At 35.0% G+C, this 16,171-nt stretch overlaps 1 protein-coding gene across 1 annotated transcript in view; it reads right to left on the reverse strand.

The window, feature by feature from the left end:
• The window catches only part of itpr1b (inositol 1,4,5-trisphosphate receptor, type 1b), a 154,227-nt gene that overhangs the window by 8,238 nt on the left and 129,818 nt on the right, over positions 1 to 16,171 (reverse strand). The window contains exons 55-61 of the mRNA XM_016267396.1: positions 11,745 to 11,920; positions 10,404 to 10,568; positions 10,016 to 10,205; positions 9,111 to 9,197; positions 8,025 to 8,170; positions 6,595 to 6,760; positions 5,104 to 5,264 (exon numbers count right to left, since the gene is read on the reverse strand). Of these exons, the coding sequence (XP_016122882.1) occupies positions 5,104 to 5,264; positions 6,595 to 6,760; positions 8,025 to 8,170; positions 9,111 to 9,197; positions 10,016 to 10,205; positions 10,404 to 10,568; positions 11,745 to 11,920 (1,091 nt within the window). The remainder of the gene's footprint in view (positions 1 to 5,103; positions 5,265 to 6,594; positions 6,761 to 8,024; positions 8,171 to 9,110; positions 9,198 to 10,015; positions 10,206 to 10,403; positions 10,569 to 11,744; positions 11,921 to 16,171) is intronic.

The raw sequence follows: 16,171 nt of genomic DNA on the forward strand, positions 1-16,171 counted from the left end.
ATATATATATATATATATATATATATATATATATATATATATATATATTAAAATTTAGGAAACACTTGGAATTCTCTAAATAACCAACAAATCCTGAATACTGTGTTCTTATTTTATTATAATTTATCTATTAAATAAATTCAAATGAATTGTTTCATGAAGCAAACACATCATATGAACAAATAAAACCACAAGTAATATAAAACAAAATGTATACCTTAAAAAATTTATATTCAGAAATGTATATTTAAACAATATTCACAACCAGATGCTGGATCAGTTTTTTTCTTAAAATAGTAATTAAATGTGATTACGTAGTTTAAGCAAACTCTTACCATATCTGAAAGATATTCGTGCTGTAAAAAAAAAAAAAGAAAAATCTCTGCCTCTGATAATCATATGAATTAAGAACAAAAAAAAAGGGAAATTTTCATAGCTATTTTTGTTGTTGGCTGAAGTAAAACCATCTTTTATAATACCAGTCAAACCGGACATTTAGCAAATCCTAAAACTATTTTTAACTATCCCATTTCTCCAAATAACCAACAAATTAAAAAAAGTATAAAATAAAAACCACTGTCTCTGCTGCTGGATATAAATCAAGAGTGCGTCACAACCTACACTGAATACTTGCTTCCTCTGGTTTTACTTCTACAGAAATGAGAACTACAACTATTTCTATGTAAAAAGAAAAAAGCTGAAAACATTAAAGGGATATAGTTCATACAAAACGAACATTTTGTCATCATATATCATCACAAAGATATTATGAAGAGTGTTAATAACTAAACATTTTTGTTACTAAAAAAACATCCTCTTTTACGTTCCAAAGAAGAAAGAAATGACATGGGTTTGAAATGACATGAGGGTGAGTACAGCATAGAATTTTATTTTTTCAAAGTACTGTCTCTCTAATGAAGAAACTATAACAGCGCTCATTCGCTTTTTGTATGACGGAAAAAGGGGCAAATGTAACGTAAGCATATTTTTGTTGTTGTTTATTTTGCAGTGCTGTTTTGGTTTGAGGATTATTTGGGTGTGTTTGTGCACATTCGTGCGTCCGAACCAGCCCCCTCTCAAACCTCTATTTCCTAAGCTTTGTTTACACTTGACAGCATTGCCAGTAAATGTGTGAGCGCTCTAGCCACATCAATTTCAACTGTATCTGCTGCTTCAATGGAAATGAGGGAAGTGTGAATTTCATTACTAATACCGCAAGAACCCACACACTTAGACAGGATGCTCTGTGGTCTGAGCAGCAACAACAGCATCGGTCCTAAACGGGAGCCGAGCGTTCACGCACCGCTTCAAAGTGCGACAATTACAACAGACGTCATCACAAAGCTGTGAATAATATTCATGGGGGGAAAAAAGCTGCAGGGAAAAGGGCAGGTTCATGTAGGGGTTCTACCTACAGACACAGCGCTTGATCTAACCTCAGTTACCTGAATGAAAGTAGACGATCAAACAGTAAAGGTCTTTCCTCTTTGGTCTTGAAGCAATTTAGGTGCATATATTTGTTTTAATCACAGTAAGAGCAGAAATTTAAGACAAATTGTTGCAGGGATTAGAACATTTTGCAGACCAAGTCAACAATTAGAATCACTCTGGTTCCTCAACAATTATCTGTTGGATTGTTGCAGAAAATAAGCTCTGTGGCCAACAAATGTTCATGATTATCACATATCCTGTTCATCAAGATAATCTTCAAGAATAAATTATGAATTTCGAACCATAAATACAATAACCAGAAGTAAAAAGCTGACTACAAATTAACTACGTCACCACCACTAAGCTACTACTTATAACTATTTGTAGTGCTGTCAAATGATTAATCGCAATTAATCGCATCCAAAATAAACATTTTTGTTTGCATAGTATGTGTGTGTTCTGTATATATTTATTATGTGTATATAAATATTTTGAAAACATTTACATGTATTTACATGTCTATATTTATAAATTATATTATAAATAAATATATTTAATATATAAACATAACTATTTTTTTTTTTATATATATATACATGCAAGTGTGTGTATTTCCATATACATAATAAATATACACGGTACACATACATATATTCTGTAAACAAAAATGTTTATTTTGGATGCGATTAATCGTTTGACAGCATGACTATTTATTTAATATTTCTTTAAAAATCTACACTGTAGAAAGTTTAAGTTTGAATAGTTTGCAAGAGCACAAGCAAAAACATAATAAGGTTGTAAAAGGGACTAGTGAGTGGACAAATGTTTCTGTTTGTTGTGATGACGTTTAATTACTCCGACCATCTCTGAAGTCCCACTATTTCAGATTATTTATTTTGTTTTAAACTTAAAAAAACAAACAAATAGGGTATCAGTTATGTATTTTATGTCATAGGATAAATTGTGAAAATATTTAGAGTTTGTTTTTACCTCAGACTTTTTTAAAAACCCATTGAAAAAACCCCCACTGACTTTAGGATGGTAGAAACAAAAGTTCAAAAATGTTAACTTGTTTCCAGGTTGTTAGACTCATTCCTGCAGGTGCTCACGTAGGCAGTTTGTGTCATTTCCTGATCCCATTCTCCCTATCACTTCCTGTCCTCTCTTTACTAAATAAAATGTCAAAAAATGACTGCATGTGCATTTTCTAGTCAAATAATGGCTTTACCAACCTCAGCTTGATGCTCTTCTTTCTCACCTTCTCAGAAACCACAGAGAGAGACCTTGCATCAACAACTGATGCATCACAAATTATGCTCTACCCTTTGTTGTCAAGTCAAAGCATTCTTATTTTTTAGGAAACCTTAAAGGGCAACTAATCCCAAGTCAGGTGATTCCTCCGAAGACTGCATGGCAAACCCTCGAAATGCGCCACGGAAGTTGGGAACTGGGCCAAAAGACACCACCCGGATCAGAAACTGTGTCAGAAACCCACCGCTGCGCCATCTGCGTCAAGAGAACAACCACTTGTGCAGAAGGGGCTTTCCTGAGCACTTCTCTTTCCCTAAAATTACTCAAAAGTCACATAAAACGCTATTAAAGTTCCACGCCATTGCATTAAGCAAAGCATATGATGACCTATAAAAAGGCAATAAAGATGAAAACAGGATGTTTAAATGAACAACATAAGTGCCCTCATTTTGAAAGGCATTTTTTTAAATATCACATTTAGCAACAGACTTGCATTCACCCAGTGATTTGCTATAGTTGTTAAAAGAGTTTTTCTGATAAGAGATAGTTTTTCAAAGAACCACGTGAATACAAAAGTGTACACATATAGCAATCATGAGGGGAACCCCTGCTTCTCTGATCAACCAACTGAAGCAGAGCCGTGTGTGCTGTCACAGCTTTTTTCAAGGATTAACACATTCCAAGCCATTTTCAGAACATCTTAAGACTCCAGTCTGAAGGCAAACAGAAGCTCTGGCGTCCCTGAGAGACTGAAGGTCACAAAGTTATGATTGCATAAGTCAAAGTAGAAGGTTTGGGGTCATTTAAGGGGATTTATTGCGAGGAATCTGGTGGAAAATTTCTTAAGTACTTCACTTTCCCCAAAGGTAAAGCTTAAAGTAGGCCACATTCTCCACAGCAAGCTAAACTTCTAGGGTCAAGTCGGTTGATTTCTGCCCCAGGGTTTGTGGGCTTGAATAAAAAGATCTAAAAACGTTTCTGAGGAGAAGTCATGCCCCATCATGGCATGGTTTAGTCCTCATAAATACATCATTCTTTGGAAATCTGATATAAAACAGCTTCTCTGAAGCCATGCTGTGTAGAGGGGGAAAGAAACCCACACACAAACACCTTATCGATGTGCTGTTTGATCGTAACTCTTTGGTTCCCTCTCTGTGTGTACGAGTTGACACTCAGTGTCAAGTTATCACAGCCTTATCAACTTTCAGAGTTCACAAAAAAATCCTCAGCAGTAAACAAACACATCCACTGATCCAAAACTGTGCCATGCTATTGGCTGGTTCTCTCTCATCATGTGACTTTGACCCTAGGGCTTAAATAACCTCAGGGTGACCTCAGTTTCTTGAAAGGCGACAGCTGTCTAGTTTTAGGCTACGTCCACACGAAGCCAGAGCTTTCCCTATCCGATCTTTTTTACCCCCTCGTCTCAAGAAATATCTGCGTCCACACGAAACCACAAAGCCGACACAAAATGCAAGGGCGTTTTCAGATTTATCCACTCTGGGACCCGGTTTAAAAAAATATCGATTTCACTCTCCCAAAACGCCGGATCCGTCTGTACGAAACGCCTATACGATACAAAATGTATGCGTATACAGCTAAACGCATCTCTGTGTGGAAGGGGCCTTAATTTACAATGAGGCACTGAGGTTCTTTTTCTAAGGATTTAAAACCAAAAATGTGAATTTTATAAAAGCACTTACTCTACTGTTCAAAAGTTTGGATTTTTTAAATGTTTTTGAAAGAAGTTTCTTATGCTCACCAAGGCTTTTTTTTTTTTTTGGAAACCACACTACATTTGTTTTTGTTTTGTTTTTATTCCTTGCTGAATACAAAGTTCAGTACGATAAAGTCTTTACTGTCACTTGATCAATTTAATGCTTCCTTGCTGAATAAAAGTATTCATCTTTCAAAAATTGGTCATTTTAATATTTAGGTATAACACTGTCATGGCAACAAAATGGTAAAATTTAAAATATCTTGTTCAAAATATATTGTTCATGTTTTGTGTTTTAAATTTTTTTTGGATTATGGATTCACTTTAATTGTAACTGTAATCTTGTTGCCTTTTTTCAACAAAAGGAGGGACCAGTCGTAATTAATTTTTGCAGTAATCAAAACTATGCCACAAATGCTGTCAAATGAGTTTAACTAGTAATGAACCCAGAATATTCCTTTAAACTGAATGAAGGGTTAGCCATGGATGATGCTACACATTCCAGTGTGTGATTTATGCATAGTAATTTGTTGCGCAACTTTTCTTCAAAATGGCACAAGAGGTACAAAAAATTTTCAAATGAAATTCTTCGATATACCATATCCACCCAAGATGTTACATTTAGTTTAAAATGAAATAAAAACTTGGCTGTAGTGGCTGAAAATATGATCATTTTATCTTAGCAAACCTATCAAGTACATTACCCGGATCATTTCGGCCACATAGCTCTCTGGCCCTGTGAACTCCGTGGAGTCTTTCACTTTCACCAGCACGATGAAGAAGAGATAATGCCACATGTTGTGCTCCACCTTAATGTGCTCCTCAAACGTCACTGTTTTGTTGTCAAACTTGTCCCTCTCCAAACCTGTAGAGCAGAAACACAGTTACAACGAAATGAGTTTGAATCAGTTGTTGTAAATGGGCCTTGCCACATAAACCTTGTTTTTAAGGGTTAAGGTCAGTTAAGAAGATCAAGATTGAGTGTAATCTTGAAGTGACAAAGCAGCCCAATGGTCAGTTGTCCAAAAAGAAGGATTTGTTTAGGTCAGAAACTTTTTTAGCTCTATGCAGTTTATTCAGTGAGAGGGAAAACAATCTTTTAAGACTTTGACATGATGCATAACCAAACTCCTTTTTCTTAAAAATGGTTTTGTTTCAAAGAAAACTGTACTATCTCGAAAGAGGAAGTAGAACCACAGGGAAACTATTTGTATACAACCATGAATGGTGCGTGTTATGAGCAAACGGAGGTTATGAATCTTGTGATAGTCACAAACAAATACCCTAATTTCGATGCGTGATTGGCAAGCGAACACATTGGGAAATTGTCACTTGATTACAACACGTCATCTGCTCTCCAATCGCACGTTTGTACTGTTCATCTCAGATTACATTCTGTTGCGCGCTGAGCTTTCAAATGTTAGTCAAGGATTGTGAAATCATCAACTGAATCCCAACAAACTGCAGTTTCAATATTAATGCATATCAAAAGACATGAGTCAAAAACAGTATTTATATAGAAGTAAGTGTGTGTACTGTGAGATTTATAATCATTTACAGCTGATCTCACACTGACATGGTCAAACACGCCAAGTGGCGACAGGAAGACACTCCTCCACCTCCACAGTGAGTTATGACTAAGACTTCTGGTGAAGAGGGGGCGTCTTAATGTTTATGCTGGAGCAAAACAGTTTTGTGGGCCTATGAAATTTATGGGACATCGGTACATGAAATGAATACGCCTGTGACTCACTGAAGATAACTCTGCATACTTTTATCCAGGCTGGATGGGAAGATAGACGCAAGTTTATTAAAAAAAAAAAAAAGAAAAGAGATATATGGATATGTGATTTATGTGATGTATTACTTACAGTACATTTCAAAGCCAAAACTGAAATAAACAATAATGTCCAAAGACAAGAAATGTCCAGAAATCATTTAAACAACAATTAAGCTATTATTTTCAATCTTCAATGAAGCATTACGCTTGACTTGTCTGTCTGGTGGTAACGTTTTCAGTTTGAGTTTGAGGTTTCAGGTTCCATAATAAAATGGTTTATTTTAATAAACAAAAATTGCAGCTGTATTTCAGGAGATGTGGAGCAAGATCACTTTCGTTTGCATTTTGTTTTGTGATTTGACTGGAATGGAAAGCCACTGGAATGCCGTTGAGGGCATGTACAGTAGACACTCACCACAAATAAAGCAAGTCGTTTTCAGAACCTCCTCTTTCTTCTGCTTTTCACTTCTGAGGTCAGCAAAGGTGTCAATGATGACTCCAAAAATGAGGTTGAGGACGATGATGATCACCATGAAGAAGAAGAGGAGGTCGTAGATCACACGTGCTGCAAATAGAGGCTCCTATGGAGAAAAGAGATGCAGTAGATTATAATATCAGTGCTGTTTCCAATTCAATCTCCCAATCAACATCCAATAACAGACCAGTGGTCCTCAAGCTTTCTGAGTGAAGACTCAATACCCCAGTTTTCTACCTACATCTGCCCAATTACCATTATCTCTGGGCAACCAAACAGACTGTTTGAGAACTTCAATTTTTAAGGCCCGATTAACCAAAACTTAAGTACTATAAGAGTGAAAAAAGTGTTTGATTGACTATTCAAAATGCACCAATCAGTGAGCATAACAGCATTTGTAAGGACAATTATTTAATTATTGCAAGGACAAGTTGTAATTATTCAACAGTGTTATTTTAGTATCAGTGAGATACCAGTTTGAATTAGCATTTATTTTTATATTTTCCATTTTAATTTTAATTTTGTAGTAATGCTTATTTTATTTCAAGTAACAAAAACATTTTTTTAGAGCTGTCAAACGATTAATCGCATCCAAAATAAAAGTTTTTGTGTACATATGTATGTGTACTGTCTTTATTTATTATGTATATATAAATACATACACATACAGTATATATTTTGAAAATATTTACATGTATATAAATTTATATTATTATATTTTATATTATATATTATATATAAATATATTTAATATATACACAGCATATTTTTCTTAAATATATACATGCATGTGTTTGTATTTATATATACATAATAAATAAAGACAGTACACATACATATGTACACAAAAACTTTTATTTTGGATGCGATTAATCGCGATTAATCGCATCCAAAATAAAAGTTTTTGTGTACATATGTATGTGTACTGTCTTTATTTATTATGTATATATAAATACATACACATACAGTATATATTTTGAAAATATTTACATGTATATAAATTTATATTATTATATTTTATATTATATATTATATATAAATATATTTAATATATACACAGCATATTTTTCTTAAATATATACATGCATGTGTTTGTATTTATATATACATAATAAATATACACAGTACACACTGATATATTATGTAAACAAAATCCTTTATTTTGGATGTGATTAATCGCAATTAATCATTTGACAGCACTAGTTCTTTTTTATTTATAATAATAATAATAATATAATAACCCTTTCCTGCACAAGTGGAATTGGAAAAATAGTGATTGTTTCCAAACAGGTTTTCTGAACAACCATCTGCCATAGGCCGAATAAAAAGACTCAAAGCCCCAAATTCATATTGAGGCCCTTGTGAGGTACCTCTTTAGAAGGTTTCCGCAAAACATCTCCAACCCCACCGCCGCTCCTCAGACCGTGGCTCAAGACAGTGACGATACACATGAGTAGCGAGTCGCACGTCCTCTCCTTATCCTCAATCACAACAGCGGTCGACTGTACTCCTACAGCTGCAGGAAATAACACATCAATAATCGCTAAACAAATAATGTATTACTGTGGAATGTTCTACAGAAAGTGCTCAGACGGAAAGGTTGCATACATGCAAATCTTAAAGCAGAAATAGCATTTGTGGTGAAATGCTTTCCTAAAATAAGATCCAAAGTTATCAGATCATAACACAAAAAAACAAACAAAATCTCATTCACAAACGTCAAAGATAATTTGCAAACAAATACCGAACAATTTATACAACTAAATTTGTATATTTTATATAAAGAAAACGTCAGCGGTGCTAGCTATGATTGCGAAGGTGTTTCTAAAGATATCTATTTTATAACTAAACACTGTTTTTTAAACTTTCTATTTATCAACGAATACTAAAAAACGAATGACAGTTTCCACATAAATATTAATTACATTTTTTCAACATTCTGAAGAATCGCTAAAGACTGGTGAAATTTCAGCTTTGCCATCATCTTGTGCTTGTTAACCCTAAGTAACCCTGTTTATGAGAAAGAACAATGCTAGTCTCAAACTGGCCTAAGCGAGGTCTTTCAATGTTAACTGATGTGCTAAACAAGGTAAGACACATTCACAGGGGCAGACATGCCATGCGCCGCAGGTTCAGTGGGTTCAGACTGGCCGATCAGCTCCAGTGATCAAATTAGTCTGGCCTTACATCTTAAATTTGCACATTCTCAAAGACCCGCTTGCTAATCCGAATTAGACTGGTCTGGACTTTAACCCCGAACCAGCATGAACCTGCTGAACATTTAGTGCCTGACTGTCATTAACCTCCGACCCCAAACATCACCCACATAACCTACCAGGGATTCTTGAGAACACTGAGTCTCTCCTTTCCTCGTCTCATGACCAGGCCATACTACTCAGATTTAACTAGAAGTGTGTGAGTGTGAAGGAGAGAGTTGCAAGTGATGGGGTCCATACCATCCATCATGGTCTCCGTGGAACAGTTCTCTTCTTTCCGACACACCGCGCCTGCCAGGAACTCTCCCATCTTACTGGCGGATTGCTCTGAACATAGGGAAAAACAGATTAAGAGCTTTAAATTGTTACTTTTAAATCAATATTTATTAATGATTAAAGTACAGCTATTATATTATTATAATATATGATTCAATATCATTTTAAGCTTGGGGTAAGTAGGATTTTTCTAATGTTCTTGAAAGAAGTCTCTTATGCTCACCAAAGTTGCATTTATTTGATCAAAAACTACAGTAAAAACTGTAATATTGTGAAATGCTATTACACTTTAAAATACATTTAAAATAATTATTGTAGCAATTTTCATTTTGAATACATTTTAAACTGTAATTTATTCCTGTGATGCAAAGCAGAAATCATCATTACTCCAGTCTTCAGTGTGTCATGATCCTTCAGAAACCATTCTAATATGCAGATTTGCTGCTCAAGAAACATTTCTTATTATTTTCAATGTTGAAAACAGTTGTGCTGCTTAATATTTTTATGGAAACTGCTATACAGTTTTTCAGGATTCTTTGAATAAAATCTTTTTGCAACATTATGAATGTCTTTACTGTCACTTTTGCTCAATTTAATGCATCCTTGCGGACTAAAATAATTCATTTCTTTAAAAAAAAACCTGTACTGGTTATAAAAATAAGCTTCATTTTGTATAAGCATAACAATTTCTTTCTTTTGATTTTAGGGTGACCTGTAAGTGTTCTTGCTAAATAACCAGCTAGATGTTTGAAATCTGACCTGTTACATGAAACAACAAGAGATTTCTCATGTACCATGTGGATGTGTTTTCAAAGTGTAATTTTCAGACTTTGAGCAACATCAGATAGAAATCCATCGGTTTTTCTCACCAAGAGTTTTATTGGATATCCTGTCCACGGTCAGGATGAAGTCATCCTTGAAGATGATGTATCCAACTATGGAGAAGAGGTAGACCAGGATGAGAGCCAGCACGGCGGTCAAAACGATCGAGCGGCCATTCCTGGTTACGCTCTTGATGACGTTTAACAGCGTCTCCTCTCGGTAGATCAGGTCAAAGAGCTGGAGAGAGAGTAAGATGAGAGTGAGTGAGTGAGTGTGTGTGTGTGTGTGTGTGTGTGTGTGTTTGTGTGTGTGTGCGCGTGTATACAGCATACAAGATGGTGAAAGTGTGAGAGGTCAGAGTTAGAAGAGACGTCGCTGTGTGAAAGATAGGTTTGTCTGGTGGAGTGACTGAAAATGTATGTGTGTATTACTCACAAGCAAGCTGTAGAAGAAGACATGAACAAAGACTCCAAGGCTGCATATAATGAGGTAAAGCAGATGATACAGGAACTCCACATCCATGATCATGGCCTTGTATCCTCTCGTGAACGTACCGCGATTTCCCACGAAACTCATTAGAAAAATCACTTTATTGCACACCTGAAAACACAACCATAGCGTTAAGAGATTTTATTGGAGTTACAAACACAATTTTTGCTCGCATATAATGAGTTGATGTAACCTTTAGCAATAAGAACATTTATCTGTAGTGTATCATTACGGATACACCAACAATTGAAGCAAAACCACAAATTACGGGCTAAAGTACTTGCATCAGTTTTCAATCTCCGCATTATGAAACATTTCCATGAAGTTATTTTGAAATCATATTTAATTATAAAACCACTAAATTATCAAAGCATTCAGCTAATGATTTGGAACAATGCAAACAAGTTCCAACTGTTAACTCTCTTCAAGAACAAACAATTGTTAGTAGCTCATGCTGTTTTTTGTAGGAAATAATTACACTACCATTTACATGCTCAGAGTAAGATTTTTTCCCCCTTTTTTTGCACGAAACTTATACATTTAGTCAGCAAGGATGCATTAAATTGATCAAAAGTGATTCATCAAAGAATCCTTAAGAAAATAATGTATTACTGTGACACTGAAGACTAACCGCTGATGAAAATTTTGCTTTGCATCACAGGAATAAATTTGATTTAAAAAATATTTTAAAATAGAAAATGGTTCTTTTAAACTGCAATAATATTATAAAATGTACTCTATTTTTGGTGAAATAAATGCAGTCTTGGTAAGCATAACCAAGTAAAATACTTGTTTTAGTATTGTGCATCTCGCATGAACAAAAAGATTAATTTGCCCAATTACAGATTTGTCATTATTTATTCAACCTCATATTGTTCCAAAACCACAGTATTTCCTGCTACAAACACGAGATGTTTTGAATACATGCATGTGAGAAAAGAGCAGCATGAACATTCTTCAAAACCTCTCTTTTGTGGTTCAAGTCATACATGTTTAAAACGACATGAGGGTGAGCAAATGATGACAATTACACTTTTTAGGGAAACTTTTCCTGCAAGTTTAAGATGATTTGGAACTGATATTTGGTTTGGATGCATACTAAGTGTGCATACTATTAGGGGAAAGTGGAGTTATTGTGTGAGCCAAGTCCATTTTAACATCGGCCTGTAAAAGCCGTGTGAAATCCACCAGTGACGCACGACACACCTCAGTGCAAAACACACCGAGCTGACCTCTAACAACACTGCCGGCCCGACGAGCTTTGGCAGAAGACTGTCGTTCACTCACATTGAAGGCCCCGAGAAGAAACAGTGTGGGCTCCAGGCCGACCGAAAATATGAGGCGTAATATGGTGGAAGCGATGAGCGCCCGAATCCCATGAGGTTGGGGTAGCACTATAACTATGGCCAGTGAAACCAACATTGCCGCCCAAAGCAGTGCAGAGAGGTGTGGCTCCAGGGTGCCTGAGGAAAAAGAGGTAAACACGTTTTAGTGCCATCAATCATGCTCTGGGATAAAAATACCACAGAAGTGACATGTTATCATGCCATCTGTCACGGTTACAGCGTCAGCGATGCTACAGGCCTTGTGTTCAACTATCTCAGGGACACAACTTAGATTCTGATTAAAAAACCACACTGTGTTTCTGCAAGTTGTGTCATTTTTAGGTTGTTTCAACATGTACGACCGTCTTGATCTGATTATGATTCAATTATAATTCTGTCATCACTTGCCCTCATTATTCTTTCTTCTGTGGAATACAAAAGAAGAAGTGAATGAGGACTTATAAAATACCTTATAATTAACATTTCATACAATTTTGGCTTCAGAAGACTTTTTTACTTTCAGTGCATCTGGAAAACGGGAGTCAAGACATTCAGCTAAACTTCTCCTTTTGTGCTTCACAGAAGAAAGTAGGTCATATGGGTTTGGAACAAAAATAATATCATTTTGAGCTGAACTAACTAGTAAAATTCTGAATACACATTTGAATTTTGACGAATAACAGAAGTACAGATGCTAAACTAAGATTATATTCATTGTCATTACCCTTGACTGCACTGTGTATCTGAAACTGCGTTTCTGTACAGCAGGTCTAAATGGGATTCCCTAAAGTACTTGCAGTTTCACCTGTTGAACATGTTTGGGCACATTCTAGCCCTCAAGGGAAAGATGCTTTGAAAAAATAGAAAATAGTTACATAACACATTTGAATATGTTAAGGTTCGATGAAGCTTTGTCATGAGCCGCTCTAGCATTGTTTTTAATCCTTGTTCTAAGTGAATGGCAATGAAAGGTACAGTACAGCAAGGTCTTATATTAGTGTGATTGCTAAGCGGGGGTGGTGTGTGTGTGTGTGTGTGTACGCAGAGAAGAAAAATGAGGCCAGTCGGATTTGCAGGATCTTCACAGAGGCAATGGTTCCAGCTCGCTTGCTCACTCTACTGCCTGCGAGAAGACCACATGACAGGTGCTTAACTAAGATTATATTCATTGTCATTACCCTTGACTGCACTGTGTATCTGAAACTGCGTTTCTGTACAGCAGGTCTAAATGGGATTCCCTAAAGTACTTGCAGTTTCACCTGTTGAACATGTTTGGGCACATTCTAGCCCTCAAGGGAAAGATGCTTTGAAAAAATAGAAAATAGTTACATAACACATTTGAATATGTTAAGGTTCGATGAAGCTTTGTCATGAGCCGCTCTAGCATTGTTTTTAATCCTTGTTCTAAGTGAATGGCAATGAAAGGTACAGTACAGCAAGGTCTTATATTAGTGTGATTGCTAAGCGGGGGTGGTGTGTGTGTGTGTGTACGCAGAGAAGAAAAATGAGGCCAGTCGGATTTGCAGGATCTTCACAGAGGCAATGGTTCCAGCTCGCTTGCTCACTCTACTGCCTGCGAGAAGACCACATGACAGGTGCTTGTTACATAACACGGCGTGCTAAAAATATCACGGCTGAAAGATGCATGAGCGTCGGGTACCGAGCCGAGCTGGGGTTTGGACCAACAGGGCTGGTGGGTGGCCAGGAAACTTTCAGAATCGAGGACGTCAAAGGCTCTGTTCCATTCATTTCCACAAACTTACACACACACAAACAGACTGCACACTGAAACTCTAGGATTCTAAATCTAATTTAAACCTGGAAATAAAGTTTTAGTAACACAAAGAAACGAGTTAAATATTTCAGATTCTGCACTACATCTAGGTTACCAATCAAGTAAATTTGTGACACTGATCATGTGACTCAGATTTTTTAAAATCTTTTATCAGTATATGCTGGCGAACTTGATCATCAAGCTTTGATCATGTCCACTTGAATGCCACTGTCAATCAGACAAAAGTGGGACCAGTTTTGGGGGTAATGCATTACAAGTAACGTGAGTTACGTAATCAGATTACTTTAAGTAACTAATAAAGTAACGCATTACTTATTAATTTCAAAAAAGTAAAGCCAGTTACTTTGTTTTCCCATTTATTGACTGACAGATCTCCTGTCCCCATATTGGGAGAAATCAGAAGTGCAGAGGCGTTGTGTGAACATGATGTTACTGTAGTTCTAGACTAAATGTGACTGTGCATTAATTTATCCCACTTGCAAAAACAGATTTAGTATTCATCAAAATGAATTAAAACAGTGAAATCCAAACTTAGAATATGACGCAAACCTGCAATAATTAAATGTGTTAAATAACACAAATGTATCTAATTCCATTTTATTAACCAATGTCTTTGCTGCTGACCTTTGATGATCCAGTTCAACCATACTAATAAGCAGAATGACTTTAGATAAACTAACAATTGTGCTTCATTGTTTTTTTATTGCTGAAGAGTGTTGAACCTTCTTCTCCTGTGTTCTACTGTACAGACGTGAATTTACTTTTCCTTCAGCCTGAGGTTTATTCATTACACTTTTTGGTGTGAAAGGTCTTTTACATTTACTATAAATAGAACTTATTATATCGGTAATGCATTACAAGTAACGTGAGTTACGTAATCAGATTACTTTAAGTAACTAATAAAGTAACGCATTACTTATTAATTTCAAAAAAGTAAATACACTTTTTGGTGTGAAAGGTCTTTTACATTTACTATAAATAGAACTTATTATATCAAAAACAATCAAGCCCTGCTCATATTTAAAAAGTAACGCAAAAAAATGCACCGAATTACTTTCCATAAAAAGTAACTAAGTAACGTAATTAGTTACTTTTTTAGGGAGTAACGCAATATTGTAATGCATTACTTTTAAAAGTAACTTTCCCCAACACTGAGTGGGACATAGTTCACAAATTTGTTACACTGAAAATTGTATTTGTAAAGAGATGGTTGTAAAGAAAAATACAGAATTAAATAACATAAAAATGTATATCACTGATATAAAATATTAATCTATACTGTAGAAATTAAAAATAATAATAAATAAACAAACATACACACATAAACAAATAGCGAGTGGTCTCAAAAGTTTGGCCACAATTGCAACTGAAATTGAGGTCAGGAAGAATGAAGCTATGCATGAAAGACTAATGTCCACTCACTCATACCTCAATGTAACATCTGTTTCTTAGGCACCATATAAATAAAATTGCAATGTGCATGTGCCTTTCTATAACTGACAAGGAAGTGGCTATACCCAGCCCTTTTAAGAACCAAAGACTACTTCAGTCTGTGTGCATTGAATTGATTTAATACACGAGTTTCACAATTTGAGTTGAATTACTGAAATAAATTAACTTTTCCACGACATTCTAATTTATTGAGATGCACCTGTACATGCTTAGTGCATATTGATGGTTGTGCAATCATTTTTCTTTTTTTCCGTTTAATCTTTCATCCTTGAGAATATGAATTATCATTGTCTGATGATAATTATATATTAAGTCATATCAGATATGTATTTTTCATTATAGAAATACATTATAGAAAATGCTGATCCATGTGTGAGATGATAATATAAAATGTAATAAATATATATGAAGAGTTAATTTGCAAAAACAGATAACTCCGTTTTTAATAATTCTCAGAAATCATGTCTTTTCCTTGTGCATTCCAGTTAATCTCAATCAAACTGCAGCTGGGTTATTCTGACTAGGTTAAAAAAATAACAAAAAAAACAGCAAACTAACACAATAAAAACATGATAACATAATAAAAAAACATGATTTTTGACATTTTGACATTTTTGAGTTATCTGTTTTTGCAAATAAACTCTTCATATAATATAATAAATTAAACATTACCTTGTCATAATAGTGTTTTATCATTTATACCCATAACGGCTATATATGCCAATAAAATAAATATAATAACCATATTAGAATAATATTACCTTATTTATTACTTATATATAATATATATATATATATATATATATATATATATATATATATATATATATATATATATATATATATATATATACTGTATATAGTAGGCTATATTACATATCTATATTGTAATATTATATAATGTGCGCTATCTGTCATGCCCACTGAAGGCTCGTCAGTAGGTCACGTGTGTGCTGATAGCTCTGAAGTGAACAAACCCCGGAACATAACCTGCTCCGGAGTAGGTTATCTTCAGAGAGCAAGTTACTATGGTTACTTACATACCCTGAAAGTAACCTCCAATTTTGGAACCGAAAGCTGAGGTTATCCGCTCTCTTATCCTCAAACATACCCGGGTATGTCACATAACCTGCTTTCTGGAA

The sequence above is a fragment of the Sinocyclocheilus grahami genome, unplaced genomic scaffold (assembly GCF_001515645.1).
Source record: "Sinocyclocheilus grahami isolate Dianchi unplaced genomic scaffold, SAMN03320097.WGS_v1.1 scaffold3.1, whole genome shotgun sequence".
Taxonomy (NCBI): Eukaryota; Metazoa; Chordata; class Actinopteri; order Cypriniformes; family Cyprinidae; genus Sinocyclocheilus; species Sinocyclocheilus grahami.